General features: G+C 35.2%; 1 protein-coding gene across 7 annotated transcripts in view; it reads left to right on the top strand.

The window, feature by feature from the left end:
* The window catches only part of ASCC3 (activating signal cointegrator 1 complex subunit 3), a 288,803-nt gene that overhangs the window by 152,647 nt on the left and 112,340 nt on the right, over window positions 1–23,816 (top strand). Inside the window, exon 15 of one of the 7 annotated variants that reach the window (XM_074862164.1) lies at window positions 5,280–6,236. The exons of 4 other annotated variants lie outside the window; for them this stretch is intronic. In XM_074862164.1, the coding sequence (XP_074718265.1) occupies window positions 5,280–5,312 (33 nt within the window). In that variant the 3' untranslated portion in view covers window positions 5,313–6,236. Of the gene's footprint in view, window positions 1–1,839; window positions 3,103–4,249; window positions 4,486–5,279; window positions 6,237–23,816 lie in introns of those variants that run through there. 2 more of the 7 variants (XM_074862168.1, XM_074862165.1) reach the window with 2 other exon arrangements.

Below are 23,816 nucleotides of genomic sequence, written 5' to 3'. Positions count from 1 at the left end.
ATATGATATGCACATTTTACATTAATGACAATTCACATTATTTTACTTCTTATGCATGTAAATATGACCTAGATCTTGGGGAAAAATGTGATTGTTATTATTGTTGTTATTATTATTGTACAAATTGTATATTCCAGTATACTTAAGGGCTTCTTCATTGACACACATAAATAAATTACTACTGGGAATAATAAAAATAGAGTGAAGGCCTAGTCATACTGAAGTCCATGGCAAAACATCACTTACAACTTCTCCCTACGTACTTCCATTAGTCCTCTTTCAGGATCCATTCAACAAACTAAGTTAAATGAATTTATTTTTACTTACCATCAAAACTAGATATTTTGTTGATTTTGTCTCTGTTACCTAATAAATATTATCTGCAAAAGGAGTTTTTAGACATAAAGGAAATTTAATACTTGCTCTCTGTTCATAGAAAACTTGTTGCTGTTTAAAACAAAAATGCGTATCATGTATTGAAATGATTATGTCACAGCATGTATCTTTGAGGTGTATTTTTATTTATATACAGTTATCACAATAAGGGTACTAATCAAATATGATATATACTCTGCCAAGGCAGCAACTCTGCATAAACAACCATCAATAATCATAAAATGAGTAATATCCTAGTAACATTTTGCTGGGCAATTAAGCCTAACATATTAAGACTTCTGAGTACACCAAAGATTTCAGTGAATAGGGGGGGTGGGGTGGGGTGTGTTATTAAAACTGTTACTGTTCAGTCTAAATTTTCATTTAATTTCTTAGCAGTAAATATGTCTAACGGAAGTGATGAGTAACAGCAGTAACATACGTGCATCTTACCAAAGGGTTTTATAATCACGTGTTTTGTCATAGCCACTTTCTGCACTAAAATTTCTAAAGACTTCAGATAAAGACACAAGGCACAGCGAAGTCAAGCTGGGTATAGAGAGGGTTTTTCTCCCCTTCACTTTCTGCTCCCCCTCCAATAAACCCATCTTCTAATTAAACACCTAAGGCTGGAATAGGACTATCTGAAGCACGTACAATACACATCTATGTTCAGGTAACCTGAAAGTATAGAAGTTTTCTCCTTCACTGGCAGTTCTAATACTGGAGAGATTTACTGGCTAAGGTAAGAACTTCAGTACCACATAGGTGTACAGACAGAGCCTACATATATATAGGCGTAAGTGACTGTCGTCTGGAGTTATAACTGTTTGGTTTTCTACCATTAAAACTGTCAGAAAAAAAAGTTATTGTGTCCAAGTGTGGCTCTGAACAGAGTTGTAGAAATACTGCAGAGACACAGTAATAGATTCATAGTTTTTGTGGACAAGAAGGACCAGCTGTTGTGAAATGTTTATATTGTGATGTAGAGAATTGAGCAAGGCCTGAATTTCTGTTTGAACTCCAGCAATGATTTCTAACATGTATACGGCCTTGATGTATGTCATTCTTCATGTCTGAATTGGCCTGCCTCTGCTCTAGACCTCAGGATCTCATGCTGGTTCTCTTCACTAATTTAAATTTTTTCACTGTGAAAGTTCTTATTCATTCAAATAATAGTGAATTGTTATTAGGAATAGATCAAGCTACTCAGTAGGTCTCTTAATGACAAATTTCTGATGACCAGAATATACTTGGAGGAGCATTGGCTGTTCAGAGACTACTGCTCTAGACAGACTTTCAGTCTGACCGGACACAGCAGTGCTTATGCCTTATGCTATAAATCACATACATCCTATGCAATAAATTGCTTATTAATGTGATAAAACACATGACTTGTAAGAGCTTTACAGGGATCTTTTTAAAATCCATTCTCAAAACATAACCTAGGTTCTTTGTTCCCAGATATCTCAAAGCTCAACCAGTAATTGAGCTATATGGCACTGTGGAACTGATCTGTCCTTCCAAGCATTTACCATTCCTTCAGAGTGCTTCTGATTTCCAAACTGTACCTTTAATCAGCATGCTCACATTTTAAATTTTTGATCACCAGTACAAATATGAAATATCCGTGGGTCAAATTGGATCGCTGAAGAACTTCATTACATTCTGTCACGTCAAAGTTTCTATATACAACTAATTTCTTTGCTAATCATTGCCTAATTTTAATCTCCTTAATAAGTGAAATTCATTTTATGTAGTACTAAATTCCCAGCGCCATACTATATAAATGAATTTTCTGACAGAAGTCTAACTGTATTATATCAATGATGTGTGATACAGAGTGATTAATTTAAGCTTCATAATGATAATATCATGTTTGTCTGACAAGAGCTATCTTGTATAAAGGGATGTTTATTGGCACAGTTCCCAAAATTATCAGACTGCAAGCCATTCAGTCTTACCATTTCATTTGACATGAAATTTAGCAATACCTGGCAGAGAATAATCTTGATAATGTAATACAATCCTTATTTTGTATTCTGTATACCGTGTTCACTGTAATGGATGAAGAAGAAACATCTGAAATCCACTGTTACTTACAAAAATCCAATTACTTACAAAAATAAGTAATGCCCAAATCATGAATGTTCTAGTCTAGACAAAGCAAGCATAGGGATGGCTACTTGAACACACAGGAGAAACTGAAAAATAGAATAGTTAAAAGCATTGTATTCTTTGCTGGCCTTTAAAATTTGAAAGCAATTTTACTAATCCTCTTAATTATCTGTCAAATGTTGTTAAATGAATAGAAATTAATTTTTAGAGAACATTCATCAAATATTTGATATGTAATCATTTGTTTGACATTTAATTATTTCAGAGCAAATCCTCATTTTATTTTTGTTTTACTAATAACGTATCTAATATTTGATGTGCCATTAAAAAAACTATAAAAATAAAATGAGGATATGTATTCAAATACATTAGGCTATATTAAATGTCAAACATATATTGAAGTTTCCTATTTGTTTTATAATTACTATGTTTTTTTACTTTTGAAAAATATTTGCTAATTATCTCTTGGAGAATGGAATGAATCTCTTTATATTTCTTTCATGGGCTATTTTATGCAGTAGTCCTGCTTAAAGGTCAGAGACAAAATTCGTGAGGTGGTGTGGGCCAAACAATTGACAGGTTAAAGAAAAGTATGTTCTGTATAGAGTGATTCTACTGTTTTAATGAACCCTAAGCTGTGGAATTTATTATTAAGAGTTATTTAGATGGACATTTAGGTTTGGAGAGGCCTATTTATGGAGAGATATATTGTGAAAATAGAAAAATGTTACCTTCAAGGGTTTTAGCAGTATTCCTATATATTAGAGTTAACTTAGGTGTTAACTGTTGTAAACTGAAATAAAAAGTTGACAGAAACAGTAAACAATTTCTTTTTGCTTTTGCTTTTCCTGACCTTTGAAAAGGAAAAACATTTGAAGTTTGATGTATGTTTTTGTTATTATGATAGTTACTTTTGTAAGTGTCACTCTAGAAATTGTATTTGCACAGCTTTAGATTTGTAGTTCTATTTTCTATTTGTGGTTCTATGTACTCCAGTACATTGTGTACAGTCTACTGGAATTTTGTAGTGGTTTTATTATGAATCAGAAAGTATAAAATATATGGTACAGATTGGATTTCTGAAAACCCGTCTCTGATCCAAGGATTTCAGATTTGTTGGCTTGTCTCTTGAACTCTGATAGTTACAGCACTGAGGTAACAAGTAACAATCTTCTGCTATCCTGTGAAAAATATAATGGACTTTTCTTTCCCTAATCTGTGGGCTTGATCTGTGGGCTTGATCATATATTCTGTTTTATCTATCATGAGCATCAACTTGATATGCACAATGCTTAGTTTTATCCTGTTTATCACTGGAAAGATGCCTCATGAATATTTGTTCTACTTTCACAAGCTGTGCTGTGTTAGTAATGGGACTCCTAGAAGCAAAATGGGTTAGCAAACCTTTTTCTAGAATGATCTTTGAGGTTGCAAATACAGCTGACGGGTGCTGATGTTTTTGTTCAAGGAACTACAAAAAGACATTTTATGCTTTTGTACACAACTTTTCAGCAATTTCAGAGTTATTCAGGTTAAAATCAGTAATGGATTTCATCACTGTAAATGTAAGATTAAATGCCTTTTCTTACTAATCCTCCATGGAAATGCTCTGATAAACTGTAGGATAATGTGTTGCCTATAGCATCCCCTTTCATTGTTGATGAAATTTCTTATTAAATACTAAATGCGCTTAGTAAGATCATTTGAAACTGTTGTCATGTTTATAATATGATTAAGCTTCTTTCCTTAAATGAAGTCTATTGCAGCCTCCTGAAAGGTAGTGCAGTATTTGCATTCAGTCAATTCAGATCTTAAGGTAAATACATTTTTTTAAAATGTGGTCTTCACTTGTGCTTGTAAATATAGCAACTGCCATTCAAATTTGTATTGTTTAAAGGAATTATTTTAATTGTTAATTTGATCTCAATCTAAGATTTTTTTATGTCTTTGATTAAAATACACTGAAACTTCTTTCTCTCTGGGATATGGGAACAATATTAGGCTAATAGCGGTTCCTTGATGTCAGGCTGTGACATTGCTTACTGTAGTGAGTAGCTCTAGCAAGTTATTTGGTTGATTCTGCAGTCACAGAAGTTTGCACAGCCAGTAGCAGCATATGGGGTTTTTTTCCCTTTAAAATTGGCATAAATGTTGATATTACTGTAGAACTAACTTATTTTAATATAAATAAGTGAATATACTAAAAGTGTAAGATATTTAACCATTTCCCTATGCATTCTTAGCTATTTCTTACATGAGAATTTGTGATCTCCTTGTCTTTCCTGAAGTTTTAACCGCACTCTGGGGCACTGGCAGAGAGAAAAGCCACACAACATTCTTTTTTCCTTTGTGAAAATCTTCAGTTAGCTGCTAGAATGTTTTAACATGTAATCCAGGTCAAAAAGAAAGTTTTCTGTGTCTTTTCACAGTAGTTATTAATTGACAGCTTCCCTGGGTAAGATGATTTCAACGTGAAATCTCATTGTTACACAAAGTATATATGGATATCAAATAGCTATGCTAACAGTAAATTTTGAAAGAAAAATTCAAAGCTGTTTGGGAGGGAAAAACAAAAACCAAAAAAACCCCGGTGTGATTGGTTTTGTGTTCACAAGTTTGGGAAACAGGGCTACACTCTTAACTTTAGCAACACAGCCTACTTCTGATTTTTGCCAGTGCTTGCTTTCACCATGTGTAATCAAATTCAGGTATATATTAAAAATACGTAAGATTTCTTGAGAAGATAAAGCTCCCTTTTCTTCATGTTTTCTTCTGTCATTTAACAGGTTCAAACTCTGGCAATATCTGGTCACTTGTGAACACTCCAGCAAGAAGAAATTATATGATAATATTAAAGTCAGAGTAGGTGCTCTCTGCACTAGCTCATCTTCAGCCCTCCCTCAGAGAGCTTGGTTTGCTCAGCTGTTTTCAGCTGCTTTCAATACCTAGGGATTGTTCCAGGCAAGAAATCTAAAAAGAAGTGCTTAATTGACTAATGACCCATAGGTCTTGCATTCCTTTTCCAAGATGTGCCGCTTAATTCTTGGCTGCAATGCATAATCTTGTGCAATATGTCCACAGAGACTGTAGACAATAGCCATATTTTTCAGGCACCCTTTCTTTACAGGATGCACCTAACCATACTGGCAAATGGTTCTGGTCATATGCAATTTAAGTAACTTAGTCTGGAAACCATATGCTGACTAGAAAATAGTATATAAAGAGATCCTATCTACTTAGGAATTTGTCAGAAAATAGTGTAGCTACAGTAGTTATTAGTAATGAAGAGAAATGATTGAAAAGTTAATAGGAATTTGTGGGTTTTCTGCATTGTACACTGACAGTAAATGCTGCTTGTTGATCAGTTGTACTTTGTATTTCATGATAATCACATTATTCTCAAACAGACTTGACAGTGTTCGGTGATTGACATTCTGTTAGAAACTATATCACATTTCTTTTACCAGAACTAAACAGAGTAAATTTTCCAAGGTCCAGTGAATAGTATTCAATTATAGTTTTTTCTCCAGCATCACAGTTGACTTAGAAAGGATCATTGCAAAAGTCTCAAGTACTATTCTTCACAGTTGTAAATGAAGGAGATAGTGGGGTTTTTTTTTAAGGGGTTGGTCATTGCTTTAAAGGTGCAGGCCATCACAGAACACCCTTTGTAGTTGCTTTTCCTGAAGTAAAATTCAGAACAAAACCTGTAGTTCACAGTTGTCCTGTTGAACAATTCTATGTGCTTTCTTCTAGGGTTGCTTAATGTTTTTCCTTCAGAATATCACCATTAAGCAAACACGTTTCTTCTGCTTTCAGAGGATTCATATGAATTTATTTATTTATATTGTAAAACAATAAATGTATAGGATATCTTTTAGATTGTGAAATACTTTAAATTGAAGATTTTGACCTGTCATAATTGAAAAATACATGTTTATAAACACCTAATTTGATAATTTCCCATATTGCAGTGATGTTTTCTATCTCAACTGTCTCTTTAAAAACATGATTAGAATAAGTTCAATTAAATAAATTCACCCATTGCATGAAATATTCTGTTCACTTACCTATTGATAGATTTCCTCCTGTTGAACTCAGACTGTACCCCAAGGTACCTTTAGATACTTGATTCAGTTTTTCATTTAGAAAATATTATTTTCTTAACAAGAGAAAAATATTAAATTCCATTTCAGTTCATGTTCTTAATTTCATTTATTTTTAAAATAAGAAAGCTTTCCAAATACACTTTAGTTTGATTATGGATTTGTTTAGCTATGTATGCTCACTGTTTCAGTTGTCATGCACTTTCCACTTCCAACTCCCCTAAATACCATAATTTAGACAAGTTTCGTTGGGCTTTTTAACTATTCTTTAGTTTATTTGCACAATATGTAGAGTAGATCAGAACTGGACAAGAAGCATTTTTGCGCTGAAGCTTGCAGTATCATCTACTTAAAATTAATTGTGAAATAATGAATAAAATAAATAGAAGTAAAATAAAAGAGCAATTAGAAGCAACCATTAAGAGTGAGTGACATGAATTTGATTCACAGTCTGTTAGTACCACATGCTGAGAGCCGGAAGTGCTTTGGAGAAAACAAAATAGGTTAAAAAGTAATTAAGCATACTTTCAGAAAGTTGTGCAGATTTTTTTTCCCAGAGAACTGCCAAATATTTATTGCTGTGTATTTCTTTTTCTGGTTTAAGTTGTCTCTGTTTTTTAGCATATCCTCTATATGTTTTATATCAACATTTCTCCACAGTAGGAGACCAGAAGATACAGAAACTTTGATATCTACAACATTTAGTTTTATCTTATGATTGTTTTGAATTCATCTTAAGCTCCTTTGAACTGGAATTTCAAATCAACCAAGATTCAGAAGAAGCCCTGCTTATTGGAAAGCATTGTCACAGAGAAAAGCACTGTATTGTATAAAACCACAAACAGCTATGCTTTAGGATGTACAGATACCATTGCATATCACCTTTATCAAAGTAAAATTATAATTTTGCCTAAATTTGCCAATTCTCTTTTGAACAGCCTAATGGTTTCAGAAACCTCTTTTTGTTGCTAGCAGATTACTACATCAAAAACACCAGAGACTGATTGCAGATTTCCAAAAAACATTAAAAGCTAAAGAACAACATTCCTTTCATCCCACTACTGAGATTTTGAATGAGCATCATATAGATGTGTATTTGGATACATCTTTGTACATGTACCATGTTAGTAATTTTTGGTTCATTGGACCAAAAGACAGAACTAGAACTAAAAGTTATGTATGATGCTAGTGAGAAGTAACTAGATTAACAACATCATGTTTTTGACAAGGCTAGAGTATACACAAGCTGTGCATGAACTATAATGAAAAATGGTAGGTAACAAAAATGGGTCTTACTCTGTATTATGGAATGAAAATAAAATTGCTAAAAAAATGGAGGCAGATTTGGAAGTATATGGCTTGTGAAAAGCTGCTGAAAGAGTGCAGATAGGAAGACAGCAATATTAGAAGACCATGTTCACCAATTGCCATCCCACCAAACAGACTTTCATCTTTGGACAATACCAGTACAAGTAGATACAGAATTAATTTTAGTCAATATAGCTAAAAAATGGAAAATGTGTAAACTTCTAGGACTTAAAATTTTATTTACATTAAATTACAAGAAAATTGTTAGGCTTTTGGTAGAACAAGGTCTTAAACTAATTCATTTTCAGTACTTGGATAAGGCATACTGAAAAACACTGACACTGGAGTAACTTTTTTTACTAGGATACTTCCCTCCTGTCAAACACTAACTTTATTTATTAGGTCAACCAACTTTACTAAGAAGTGTGATTTGATTAATAATCTCCAGCATGACTATTATGTTGCCAGCTGCTGTGGAACCAGTAGAATCTGTTTCTTCTCCAAGCAACAGTTATATATAATATATACACTAAATATTTTAAGAAATTATAAAAACCCAGAAGTGCCATGTCCTAGTGTTTGCTGTACTCCAAATGAAAAAGCCATTTGAGATGAATACTGTCAACACCTCTAATGCATTCTCTAGAATGGGTTATTAAGAGAATATTAAAAACTAGGGTGGTATTTCTAGAGCATTTGGACACCAAATGTGTGGGATGTATTGGAATGCATTTCAGGGAGTGGTTTATTCAGCTTCAGACTTTTGTTGGGTAAAATCTTTCCTAACCTGTAAGGAAAACTAGAAAAACAACAATAGACAAGCAGGACAGATCCTGTTTTGACATATTTGCAGATGATGTGCATATGGCCTGAAAACCTTTCCAAAAAATTTATACAAGACTTTCAGATTTGAAAGTTTGTTGGCTTAGAATGTATATTTCTTGGTATAGTTCACATTTAAAACAGTTCTAATTAGACAAGTAAAACTTTTCAGCATCATCCTGCTTTGTGAAAGAATATTTTGTTCTTTTGATAATCAGTAATGGTTAGGGGATCTTAGCAAAGATTTTGAATATTTAATTTTCTTAAGTCAAAAGTAGTGGAACTTAAACTGTGATTACTTTTATATATTATAGATCGTATATATATTAAAACTAGTATGTGATTATAAGCATTATGGTATCTTGTTTTATCTATTGACAATCAGTTAATCAGCTATTGGTCCGTTTTAATTCTAATAAAATATATAGTTCTTTGTTACCTCTTTAATAAAGAATAGTGTCATCGTATAGTGGAATTGTCATGTTTCTGATGGTGCTTGTGCAGCCAGGGTACCCCATACCTCTATCCTGCCCAGTGCCTCACGAGTAAGTTTCTTACATTTATGTTTTGTGCCTGTTGCAGCAGAAATCAAAATGCTAATATAGCTTTCATGTATCCCACCTTCAGATATCTCCTCTGCCCAGCCATTTTAAAATGTCTAATGAAACATATTTGAAGCTTTACTGAAAATATTTTTGTACATAAATTTTGCTGTGTTGTGATTGTTTATCACCTCTGTAAGAAAACGACGTATGTGATTTCAAAAGTGTATGCACAACTTCTCTGGTGAATCTTTTCAGTGACAGAAGGTAGAAATTGTGAAAATGTGAATTGCTGAAACAGATGTGAACATAGGCCAGCAACTTCCCTAAATACTGGAAGATTTTGATGAAGCTTAGCAAAGGTTCTAAAAAAATTAGCCAATTGTCTATGTTTCCCAATAGATACAAGAGAACTAAGACAAAAATGAAGTTAATGTAGGTAAAGATAAGTAAAAACATGTATATTAAGTTACTTTTTTCCTAACAATCAAAAAATATCTTCAGATAAGAAAAATATATATATAAAATATATATATAAAATATAAAAATATATATATAAAATATAAATAAATAGGGGTATTTGTTATATAACTGTGTAATGTAGGAGTTGTTACCTGGGGAAAAATGTTATGTGTACAGCTACTGATCACCTGAACTCAGCAAGACCTGAGATAGTCTACCCTGCACACCAACAAAGTACTTGTGTCCAAAGAAGTTTGCAGCATCTTAGTTCTTTGAGAGACAGTATTTACTGGTTGCCGCCCAGTTCACTGGCAGATTCGACCTCTGCTTTGGAAATCTTATTCATCAACCTTGAAAACATCAAGGTTTCTGATGTGGTTTTCTTTTGAATTAAATTTTTGTTTCCAAATAAGGGCTTGTAAGAGCTTTTCTAAAAAAATGTTATCTACTTGAATAATGACCTTGAGTGGCATTTTTGAAGAAGCTGTGTTGCTTTCTGCTAACTAATATGAGGATCTGTCATTTTCTGTAGGTGACACTGTATGATTAATTTTGATTTTTAATATTAACACTATGAGATGAAATTTGAATTTGCCTTGTGCAAAACTGTCATTATTTCTGTGTTTAGGGTTATGACCTCTGGTTTAGTAATTGGTGTCCTAGGGATTCTTCTCTGTCTTGTCTTTTTTTTTTAAGATAGTCAAAAACTGGGAAAGTAGTTCAACATTGGCTTTATAAATTTGGAAGTTCTAAAATATTGAGAACTGTTGACAGAATGCTAAAACCCTAGTAGTGGATGGCAAGCCCTTAGGTTCTAGAATTCAGAGTACCAAAAGCTTTTCAAAAGCTGTTCTAGACTCTTTGTAATAATAAAAGCTGTAGGCTCAGGAATCAAAAGCCGTTCCATCAAGGATGAAAAATCCTGCACATTTTCTGTCTGTGAGGGTGTGTCTGGCTTTGATATACATGAACTTTGTAATCAAATGTAGAATTTCAGTGCAAAGTCTTGTGTTCTAGAGACCATTTTTTCCAAGCATTGTGCTATGTGTGTTTATCAAGGACAACAATCAGCAATCTGAAGAGTTTGAAACCTTTAGTATTGTATTGCCATGTTTTCATTTAAACTGTAGTATTGCTGAATAATTGAACAGAGACCTAGTTGGTTTGCAGTTGAAGTATCTCATTGAAAAACATATTGAAGCTAATGGGAAAGAGACTGTTGGCTTTAGAGTAAGCCCTAAGGACACGACTTAATACAGCACAAAATAGTGTTTCATAGAGAAAACACAGCACAGTGTTTAACTTTTTGCAGATGTGGATTTTCTGCAATCTTCTGGAACTGAAAGGAATAAGAAAATGTGAATTTGTCCCAGTGATTCATGGGTTAAAAACACTCATATAAGTTCACCAGTATTATTTATAATGCTTTTAATGAACCCTTACACCCAGAAATTATTTTCTGGGCTCTTGATTTAGTAGTTATAGCGTAGTAAAAAAGTGTTTGTACTGCAGCGTAACATTGAAAACATACCCGGTTTCCTGCTCATGGGCCTGTCATTTCAACACAGCTGTAACAGTTATTTTCAGGTATTCTCTTACATTTTGTTCCTGTGAGGGAGCATATTCCTTGAAGTAATCACCAAGATCTCTTGTCTAAGGAATACATCCAAGATGATGGTTCTAATAGACTTCTATCCTTTTGGAGTACTGTACAGGTCTACAATTCATTGGTTCAGAATCAAGTAATAATTCTTTACTTGTTTGATAATCATAGGCCTATTTATTAGTTTTTCCTACCTGTTCCAGTTACTTTAAATTTCAGATTTCCACACTTGTAGGGAAAAATAAACATTAAATGAAAACTGAGATATTTTTGAAACTAAAATGACTGCAGAAATGGGTGGAAGGTTGCCAACAAAACCCACAATAATAATAAACCTGCAAAAGGAAAAATAAAGTGGTAATTAAGAATATAAAGAATATACCTAGAGCATATTGGAAAAAAGCAAGATGTATAAGATGCTATCCACATACAAATTCATGTTCTATATAAAAGTTTCATACGGTTTTCATCACGAAACAGAACTAGTACTGGTAAATAGTTGAAAACTAACTTAATCAAAAAACAGTGAATAAATTATTTCAGTTATGTATGTATGAATTCCACTACCAAAAGGGCTCAGAATTTTGGGGAAGTATGTGACTGCAGGAAATGATGCTGTTACAGATTGAGTCTGGAAATCTCTCATTGGAATTCTTTATATAAGGGTTCATGATGTTGAGGAACAAAGTAATTTTAAAATATCTTCAAAGTATTTGCCTAGTGTGGAAATAAATGTTTCTAAGAATAAGCGAGGTAAAACATATCACTTACAATTTTAAGAAAACAAGGCTAATCGAGATTCTTTTTTACTTCATTTTCAGATTTATAGTTTTCACTGCTGAGTATTGAGTGCCACCTTGTGGCCATACTTTTTAATGCACATCTGTGATGCTGATTTTATGGTAGGTGAAAGGCCCTTGTTCATTGTTTCACTTCAGAGCATTTTGAAGATTCGGAATTAAAAATAAATACATAAATACATTCTACTTCCAGGCGTCTAGCCTGAAGTGCGTCTCTCTGCTTGACCTGAAAGATGGGTTCTTTACATTCGTACGAAATTTCAGAGATACTTTTTTCTTATTCCGTTTCTTCCTTTCCTTTTCTCTTCCTACATACATTAATGTATAATAGTATAAAACATAAGATAGGTAAGTGACGTGTATAATAATTATAATGTATAACTATATATATGTACAAAGTACATGTATTGTAATACAATATGGACTAAGTTCACTGTTGCTAAAAAAAATATAAATTTTTGAACAGTGTATGTTTTAGGAAGCTAACAAAATTTGACAGTTTAAAGCACATATTTTTCTATGTCAATAATTGTTTTGATTACTGGAATAACAGTTAATATTTATATTTTTCAAGTTTGTATTTACTCTTATGAAATACGTGTATGAAATTAGTTTTGGGCGTCAGAACTGGAATTAGTTGGAGAAAATGCATGAGGATGAATTGATTACTCTTGAACACAGCTTCGCAAAATAGCTTTATGAATGTCTGTCTTTTTATGGAGGAGAGACGTCAAAATTTATTGTGACTATAAAAGGGCTGATGTAAATACAGGAAGTCATCAATTAAAGTAGCAATCTAGATTTTCCTGAATTCAATTTTCAGCTCTGTAATATAAAGTTGTACCGGGTCTGGCTGCGCCGGAATTGGTTTTCCCCTATAGCAGCCCTCATGGTGCTGTGTTTTATGTTGGGAGCTGGCAGGGTGTTGATAGCACACTGGTGTTGTGGCTACTGCTGAGTAGTGCTTACACAGCACCAAGGCTCTTTCTGACATTTCCCCCCCCAGTGGGACAGGGTGGGCAAGATCTTAGGAGGGGACACAACCAGGACAGCTGACCCAAACTGACCAAAGGGATATTCCATACCATATGACGTCTGCTTGAGTATAAAGCTGGGAAAAAGGAGGAAGGGGGTGGGGTCACCCTTGGTCCTCCGAGGCAACCACTACGCGTATCGGAGCCCTGCTTCCTGAGAAGGCCCGACATCACCTGTTCATGGGAAGTAGAGAATAAATCTGTTTTCTTTTTTCTACTTCCGCGCGCGGACTTTTGCTTCGCTTTGCTTATATCAAAACTGCTTTTGTTTTACCCACAAGGGTTGTTTTTATTTTTTTCCTATCTTATTTTCTTTCCCCTCTTTGCCCTGTGGAGAAAAAAAGGAGAAGGGGGGGGAAGTGATAGAGCGGCTTGGTGGGTACCAGGCGTTTAGCCAGGGTCAAACCACCACAAAAGTATATGCTGTGTGTAAAGACGGAGGTTTAAGCAGTACCAGTACTCTAACAAGCATTTTCTTTTGGGATTTTGAGGGGGTAGGGGTGGGAGTTCCCATAAAGTTCATACTTGCATCTGATATTAGTGGAAAAGTTTTTTTCTCTATGGCTGAATTTGTAGTGAGGACTCTCAGACAACTTCGGGGTTTCACAAGCAACTCATTCCATCAAACAAAACTCTTGAATTTTACTCTCAAACTGAAAAATAAACCAATAACTATAGAAATTTGCACAAATAAAAAAAAAATCAGTTAACATCTGCTATCCTTTTTCTTGTTAGGGGAAAATTGCGATTAACTACGTATTTAATCCCATTCTTTGTCTGACAACAAATTTGGGAACACTTCAGTTATAGTATGTTCTTATCAACTTTGTCACATTGGAGAAAACTGTTTCTTGTCATACTTGCAGCACTATGACCTGTATTAAGTGTGGTGATGACCGTGGCAAAGAAAGGGCTAAGGGAATGGAATATTTTACAGAAAGGTGCATAATTACATTTAGGGTTTCTAATAACTACAGAATGAATTTATGATAAGTAATGTCCCCTGATTGTCATTGTCACCAATAGAAAGGATGTAAAGTCTCCATTCCTATTTTTACTATGATGTTCTTTAGTTCTGTTATGTTCAGGCATTTAAAACCATTGGATGATCTGATTAATTTTCCTTTATAGGGCCATTAACTTTTCAATTGTTTCTTCAGTTTCTCTGTGCTAGGAGGTATTCGGTGTCAGAATAAGTAGGGATTAGTGTGAAGACAGATAATGCAAATTCCAATTTACTAGGAATAGTGAGTGATAATTAAGAGTTATTATTGATATGTACCATCTGGGAGCGATGAGACAATGCCACCTGAGTCAGTTACAATAGAAATCTGTTGCAACGGAAAGTATTTGAGGGTCTGTTTTGTCTTTAATTCTTTCCAGGATAATTCTTGTTCATTAGTCTAACTCTGAAAATTGCCAGTGGAATACTTTTCAGGCTGAGATTATAGCACACAGATTTGAGAAGACTGCACATCGTAACTACAAATGCATGATGTGTCTGAGCTCCTGTTGTAGTTGGTGGAGTTCAGTGCATTTCAGGCAATGGAGCCAAGAGGATGCTCGAGCTCAACCATGAACAGACATGGGGCGGTCAAGGTGCAGGAACGCTGCAGAAGCCCTGATGCCTGGTGCCCATTGACGGGGAAGGATGCTCAGACTCCTACTGCAGTTGTGCAGATCTGCACGTAGACATCTGCAGTGTTTTAATCTCAAACCAAATGCAGCCATATGAAGCTGCTGGCAAAATGGCCAGTCTCAAATGGTCAGGTAGTTACTTTGCTTTCTAGGGATATTTTGGTGCATCAGACAGCGTTAGCTGGCCCTCTTATCAGTTTTAGCAGTGTGCAGATTAAACAAGTGTGATGGAACTATCTAGTTATCTGAAGTGATGCCTTCTCAAAAAAGAAATATAAAAGGAAATCTCTTCTAGGTTGATCTCAAGATTGAAAAGGCTATGCCAAGAATTATAAGTCATCAGTCTGTTTCCAGAAATCTGATCAGAAAGGCTGTCTGATATTATCACAGAAAATAGGCTCAGTAGGTTTTCCTGTAGTGAGTGGTCACTGGGGATAAGTAGAGATAACACCAGTGTTATAGGTAAGCATAGCCTCTGTGTTTCCATTCTGTGCAAAATTTCTGTGACAAGATAATTGGCAATTCCATATCTGGAGCTCAAAAAATCAATTTAAAAATTAGCTGAAATCCAAATACAAAATTAACAGAAGGAAATATTTTTGTTGAATACCTTCAGATGTTTAGATTGGAATTTGCAAAGTAAAATATTCTTAGAAGTGTAAATCAGTTTCTGAAGATGAGTGATGATATGATCAAGTTTGCTTTGCAATATATTTTATATTATTTATTATTTATACATTATGTTGTTTACATTAATTTTATATACAGTATATCTGATGTTAGCTTTCAAAGTGCATAGTGAGAAAATCAAGCAAAACAGTAAAAGTTATTAAAATATCTGTCACACTGAATCTAATTTAAAGTTTGTACAGATTGCGAGAGTCAAAGACTCCTTTTATTCTGATTTTAATTCATAATTCAGTATTACCATCTTGAAACCACTGAAAACTGATACCCTGGTGATAACGCTGTAATATGTGGATGTTACAAAACTCCCCAACCAGGATACTTGCCTTAGCACTGAACCATGGTATGTGGTTCAGTTCTGTACAGTCACATGAAGTTTCGCTTTATATAGAAGAGCTATTAATATGTCTTGAAAGTGATTGCGGTGTTAGTTATAAAACTATTTTATGTAGATAGTATTAGCTTTCAGTCTTAGAGAAAAAGCTTTTTTTATTTTTATATGTTTTTACTTCAACTACAGTTATTTTTGTCATTTAAAACAGTATAAAGCTCCTTGGTTTTAAAATGCTATTACTTCAAGTGGTGAATTATATAGACATACTGATTTTAAGGCAAGTGTTGGCATTGTTTACTATTTGCTTTCCTCCTAGAGTCCTAACACCCCAACAAGTGCAGCATTACAGATATAGGTTCAGCTTTTAAGTAAAGAATTTTGCAAAGCCTTTTGAGATTAGGCTGCTCTTAAAAGAAGGCAGAGTTGTGAGATTAAAAACATTTTTATGGAGAGGAAAGGCATGAAGAATGTAACGATTTGAACAGATACGACTGTTAATTGTACAGAAGAAAGACTGTTATTATAATTAAAAGATTAAAGAAAATGAAGCTCACAGTACGGCATCTAACATTTTTGAACAGTCATTAGCACTAATGTATGCATGATAAGTAAACAGACTATGAAAAATGGAAATTAATCAGGGTTGGAGAGGGACTGTGGAAGCAGCACAGCATCTCTCACTGTTTTGTGCTGCTATGTGCTGCATTGGGTGAGAAAGTAACAATCTCCTTACTTCTTCCCGTACCAAGGTAATTTAGTCTCCGTGGTATCTTTGATATGTGAGATATTTTTTTAAATTTTTTCTGAGATATATCTGCTATGTGACTAAGACATTTAAAGTTAGACTGCTGAAGAAACTGTTTAGCCTGCTTTAAAATACCGGTATATGAATTACAATAGCTTAATAGCAAGCTCCTCAGTTTTGTCAGAGGTTTTCTAATCTAGTTTACAAACCCCAGACAAAGCAGATTGATGAATTAACATCAATGCAATTTTTTTTTTTCTCAAATCTCTGTAAATATATTATAAAAACTACTTGCACAAGAAAAGAAGTCATCCTTTGCTCAAAATACCAGCCTTGGAGAAGAGGTATATGTGCTAGGTATGTGCTTAAAGAACTGTAGATGTAGAAAACAGTCTTTCAAAGCCAAATTTAATTATACATAATTGTCTTCATCTCTATGTGATTTTTCAACTTTATAAAGCAATTATCTTGCAGGCTCCATGAAGTACAAAACATAATGTTAGTAAGTGACATAAAATATTGGGATTATAAAAGCCGGATTTGAGGGGATTTTTTTTTTTTTTTTGGAAGAGAGGGGAGTAATAAAACTTTTTTTTTTCAGTAGATAGAGTTTAAAACTAGAAGGGATCTCATAATTTAGGAGAGATCTGTGGGAAAATGCCCTACATTTGAACAGGATCTGGCTGTAAAATTGAGCTTTATGGAGGTGACTGCACCATGCTGCTTTCTTGCATCAGGTGGTTTCCACTGGCAGCAAGTCTAATAGTTGCCTCGAGTTTAACTGACAATCATCTCTAAATTCCCAGGCCTACTGGCCAAAAGAGCATAGTAATATAAACCTTCTTGTTTCATCACTTATTAGTTGCTACTTTTGTGCCCTTTTACGTGTGTGAAGACATCATTCTACCTTTGACACTGACTTTGAACGATGTTTAATAGTCCACAGGCTTCACAGTTCTGCACTGAGGTTGCAGAACTTGAGAGCAACCTGCTAGTAATTTAGGATAAGACTAACAAAAAAGACAACACAGTTGTCAAAGGTGTTGGTAATAATCAGATGGCAGTGCTAATAATCAGCGTCTTACAGATGTAATTTCTAAGATTTCTTTTTTTGTTCTGAGGGTACAGTAGAAAAATTTATGAAACAGTAAGGCAAGGAGATAATTCTGGGAGAGATGAGGTTATGGAAATCTGACGGGGCATGCATTTCAGTTGGGACAGGGGCACAAGGAATATAAAATTCATAGGAAACCAGGTTTCACTTGTCCCACCACTTAAAGGTCTATTGGTTTCTTAAGAGGTTTTTTTGTGTTACTTTATCAGATAAAGTAAATAATTATCACTTATTATAATGAATCGTATGATCCTATATGAACATTGCAATATGAAAGTATATAAACATCTATAATTTTTCATATCCTTTGGAGATTTCTCTAAGTGCTTGTCTTGTAAAGTTTAACATTTGGTGACACTGAACTACAAAGTGTTACTAAGAAATCCTTGAAATTCTTTTAAAATAGCAGACACAGGAGAAATACAATGTCTTTAGTTCTGAGATTTATTTAATATTATTAGCATACAAATTAAAGAAAACTTTATGTGACCCTAATTACATCATGAATTTTCTTATGGGTCTTTGTATTACACCGGTATGAGTGAAAGAACTGATTTTTATGGTGCTGCACATGGTCTGATGTTCTAGTTTGGGTATCTTTTTTTCTTGTTAAAGTTCGGGTTACATAGTTCAAGTTACTTATTGAGTGGTGAGTATAATTTTGATGGGTTTTAGTATAGGAATTTGTACCGCTTTTAGTCACTTGCAATTTGTTTTATCATGTCTGCTTAGTATTGTTATTTCTTCCATGCTGTAGGGCAGAAGCTAGCAAAGTGAAGAAATGAAGCCACAATACAAAATCAAAAGACATTTAATACCTAATTATTTTCCTGTTTTAAGATAAGTTTCAGCTTTTCATGGTCCTACATACTGATGCCAGTCTAAAACTGTTTGAAAAACCCTATAAACTTAATTCATACTACACATTTCCAATTACCTATAAAACTTGTAAGAGAAATTCCATTCTTCTGAACAATCCTCAGTCTGTCACTTTGCATAGTTGTGAAGTTGTAGTGGACTGTTATGGGTTAATTATCAAATGAGAAATACGTCTAATATTCACAAGTGAGTTTTTTTCTTACAGGGTTAATATCTCAGCATAGCATTTGAGGCGATGTTGCACTAAAAATCATGGTGATATGTGTATAGTAAGGTGCAGCTGTATTCAAAATATCTTGAAAACACTTTCTGCTTTCATTGTCTCGGAGTAAAAAGGCTTCCAGTGTTGTCACAGCTCACCAGAGTGGCAGTTTTGAGAATTGCAAAGCAAAGGAGGAGTTCTCAAATATAACAAATGGTTTTATAGAAACCAGTTTCCCATTGAAGCAGAAATAGTGAAATCTTTGCACGGTTAATCACAGCAACAGGTCTCCAGAGGATGTCAGTATTCAAACTGAAACCAGTACAAATTATCATAGAATCATGGAATGGTTTGGTTTGGAAGGGATCTTAAAGATCGTCTAGTTCCAACCCTCCTGCCATGGGCAGGGACACCTTTGCTAGATCAGGTTGCTCAGCGCCCCATGCAACTTGGTCTTGAACACTTTCAGGGAGGGGGCATGCACCACTTCTCTGGGCAACCTGTTCCAGTGTCTCACCACCCTCACAGTAAAGAATTTCTTCCTTCTATCTAATTTAAATCTACCCTCTTTCAGTTTAAAACCGTTACCCCTCATCCTATCACTACAACCCCTGATAAAGAGTCCCTTCCCATCTTTCCTGTAGGCCCCCTTTATGCACTGAAAGGCCGCTATAAGGTCTCCCCGGAGCCTTCTCTTCTCCAGGCTCAACAACCCCAACTCTCTCAGCCAGTCTTCATAAGGGAGGTGCTCCAGCCCCCCGATCATCTTTGTGGCCTCCTCTGGACCCACTCAAGCAGGTCCATGTCTTTCTTACATTGGGGGCCCCAGAGCTAGACACAGGACTCCAGGCGGGGTCTCACCAGAGCAGAGTAGAGGGGGAGAATCACCTCCCTTGACCTGCTGGTCACACTTCTCTTGATGCAGCCCAGGATATGGTTGGCTTTCTGGACTGTGAGTGCAGATTGCTGGCTCATGATTTTCCATCCACTAGTACCCCCAAGTCCTTTTTGGCAGGGCTGCTCTCAATCCACTCATTGCCCAGCCTGTATTTGTGCTTGGGATTGCCTCAACCCACGTGCCGGACCTTGCACTTGGCTTAGTTGAACTTCATGAAGTTTCATGGGCCCAGCTCTGAAGCGTGTCCAGGTCCCTCTGGATGACATCCCTTCCCTCCAGTGTGTCGACCGCACCACACAGCTTGGTGTTGTTGGCAAACTTGTAGAGGGTGCACTCAATCCCACTGTCCATGTCACCAACAAAGATGTTAAACAGCACTGGTCCCAACACCGACCCCAGAGGAACGTTACTCGTCACCGCTCTCCCCTTGGATATCAAGCCATTGACCGCAGCTCTTTGAGTGCGACCATCCAGCCAATTCCTTATCCACTGAGTGGTCCATTCATCAAATCCATGTCTCTCCAGTTTAGAGACAAGGATGTCATGTGGGACCACGTCAGATGCTTTGCACAAGTCCAGGTAGATGACATCAGTTGCTCTTCCCTTATCTACCAGCACTTTAACCCAGTCATAGACAGCCATCAGATTCATCGGGCATGATTTGCCCTTAGCAAAGACATGTTGGCTGTCACCAGTCACCTCCTTATTTTCCATGTGTCCTAGTATATTTTCCAGGAGGATCCACTCCATGATCTTGCTGGGCCCAGAGGTGAGACTGACTGGCCTGTACTTCCCCAGGTCCTCCTTATTTCCCTTTTAAAAAATTGAGGTTATGTTTCCCTTTTCCAGTTTAGCAGGAACTGCATTGGATTGCCATGACTTCCCAAATACGATAGATAGTGGCCACTTCAGCCGCCAGTTCCCTCAGGACCCACGGATGCATCTCATCAGGTCCCATGGACTTGTGCACCTTCAGGTTCCTTAGATGTTCTCAAACCTGATCTACTACAGCGGGCAGTTCTTCATTTTCCCGGTCCCCACCTTTGCCTTCTGCGTCTTGGGCAGAGCGGCTGGTTCCCTTGCTGGTGAAGACTGAGATAAAAAAGTCTTTGAGTACCTCAGCCTTCTCCATATCCCAGGTGACAAATTCATCCTTGCTGTTGCAGTGCTACCCTCGCATATCATCAAACTGTCTCCTTCAATTTCTTTTTGTGCTGTATATCTTCCCTACTGGCTAGTTTTCTAACAGCATACTGAAAACTTCTGCTGTCAGCAAAACAGACTGAGATTGATGACTTTTTCATCTGTGTACTCCAAGTCGTTAACAAATATGATGACAGGACTTCCTGTCTGAAGCGCTGGAGAAGAACAGATACCTTGCTGTACTTTACATGTTTCATATATCTGTTCCCAGAGAGAGAATGGTTTAAATTGATGAGAAAGAAAAAGAGCTTTACATGATTTTGCATGCATTTGAAAATTGTGATGTTATGCAATTAATTCAATCTTAATTGATGTGCATTTTCATGTTATTGCTAAACTTAAATGCTTTGACACTTCTTTTATTAAGATTTGAGATTATTTAGGCACAGATTTCTGTTCACTGTGAAGTCCAGATTTTCATCATAATGAAGCAGTACAAAAATGTCTCTATATATAATTTTTACTGCATTTGTTATAGACAATAGAAAGATGCTTATCATTGTACAATATATGAAAATTATTTTTACTGCGTTTTCACTCAGTGGTGCAGCTTAAACTGGGTCATTAGAGCAAACGCTTCCTTTCTGTCTAAACCTAGTGCTGTTTTCCATGTGTGTTTTCACAGAAGAAATATTTTTCAAAGTTCTTAAACTCTTTTATCTGAGAATCAGTAATTCATTCAAGTTGTAAGACAGGCACCGCAGTCTGTCTTGAAGTGAAATGTTAGGTTACTTTGGCCCATGTTATAAAATTCTGGCTCAAGTTGAGGTAGTGTATTATCTATACAAATAGTTCCTTTTTTCGCTTTATAACAGCTAGGCATTAAGTGAGGTAATTTGAAACTATGGCTAAATCCATAGTGACTTGTTGCAAATCCATCATTTGTGCATGGTCAGACTTTCATTCGTGATTCTTTCATTCTTGGCTTACCTGGCTGGCTCAAAAATGTAACATTTTAGCAATACTAAATTTTCTTCGTTTCTATCATTAGTGAGGTCTAAACACTTTTATCTTTTGCATTATAGACTATAGAACCGAGGAATCAAAGATTAAATTAAATGTTTACCTATTGCTCAAGGTTTTTAATCTGATTACTATTCTTCCTCCTCACATAGAATCTATTTCATTCTCTATGTACCATGTAACTTTCCAGGTAAAAAAAAAAATGGGACTGTTATGATGTAACATAGTGTACTGTAAAAAGAGCACACTGAATAAGGCAAGACATTTCTGGACACCATACCAATCCATTCTTTAACTGGTAGTCATCACTCCCTAATGTGCCAACTGGATGAAACACAGTCTTGTGCAATAAATAGGTTATGATGTGTGGTAAGGCCAGGGCAATAGAAACATGTGCCAGAAATTCTGCCTTACACCTCCTTTCCATGTGAATCAAAAAGAGAAGAAAAGGATAATTCATAGAATTTTTTTTAAAACTATTCTCTGATTGGAGCACAAAGACGTAAGGAATAATGTTCCTGTTTGCACAATTGCAAAGTACGTTTTAAACCTGCATTATTTTGAAAAATCACAGTATTATCTGTCATATGCAGAGTACATCAGGGTATCATTGAATTGCCAGATTTCAAATTCCCAACAGTTACCACTACTGTGTAAGCAGTGTTCCAGCAATAATTTGTATTTTCTTTATTAGCAGAAAAATTAAAAGTTTTCACTCTTCACTTTTGAGAGCAGACAAGTCTTTTTGGTCCATATTTACAGAATTCATTTTCCTTTAAAGGGAGCAACAGCTTCCCAAGTTTTTTCTTCAAAGAACATCTACAAGCACTGATCCTATAAAAAGTAGAATAGTTAGCAACCTGGGCTGAAAAGTAAACAACTAAGTCTAAATAATAAAGATAAGTAAAAGAATGTACTAAAATATAAGTATCATCTAACCGTATCTCAAGACTACTAGTCATACACAAAGAAAATTGTATGGCTTTGAAGAGGCCATTATTTCACTTGAATAAAAAAGTACAACTATGTTAGAACAAGACAGTCATAACTTGGATAGGCTGCTTGGTAGTTGTTCCTAATTGTCTAAAATTCTCCTCCCTTCTTTTCATACAGTTTTTATAATTGTGGTTTAAATACATTAAAACTGAATTCTCTGATATTTCACTCTGCAGTGACTCTGTGTTTTAGCAACTACAGAAACCCAGTATGTTATATAGACCTGAAATATTTTTTAAACTTTCACTGAAGCTAGCTCTGCCCTGCAGAAAATTATGTGTGCATGTAAAGAGAATTGCTTTTAGTGCAACAACTGAAAAAATTGTCTGTGGACTACTGAGGACTAAGGACAGATAGATTCCTATTCTAAATGAGTATTTCTAAATTACAAATTAACAGGAAACAACTCTAAATCAATAGAAGTCTGCATACACACACAGAGGAAGAAAAACAGTTATAATACTGTAGTACAAAATTTAGTCTTTAATTATGTGCTCCTGATGTGATTGCACTCAAAGAGTTGTTATCTTTACACTGATACAGGAAGACATTTAAGCAAAGCACACTAGTCTCCTTTCTTTCTCCTTCAGAGGTATTTTTGGAGCACTTTACAGAACTTACTGAGGTGATTTCAGTAAATTGATCAGATCAGTAACTCATAGGTTTAAACAATTCTAACTTTAATACAGTGAACTTAAATCTCCAGAGGGAGACAATTAGGTTATTGACTCTTCCAGGAGAAATTCAAACTGATTCACATTTGTTTGCTAGAATTACCTTCTTCAAATACTGTCTTGCCAGGTACCCACTAATTATAACCCAGTAAAAGAATAAGTGTTGGACAGAGATATTACTTCAGGATAGCTATACAAAGTTAATAGCTAGATACCTTAAAAAAGTGAAGAGGTAGAGAATGAGCATGCATACTTATTAAGTAAAATAGCATATTGGTCAGCCTGTATCCATACAGAAATAATCTGCTAGGTC

This window comes from Strix uralensis, chromosome 3, assembly GCF_047716275.1.
Source record: "Strix uralensis isolate ZFMK-TIS-50842 chromosome 3, bStrUra1, whole genome shotgun sequence".
NCBI classification, from domain to species: Eukaryota; Metazoa; Chordata; class Aves; order Strigiformes; family Strigidae; genus Strix; species Strix uralensis.
Note: the sequence above shows the minus strand (reverse complement) of the source record. Positions and strands in the feature narration are given on the sequence as shown.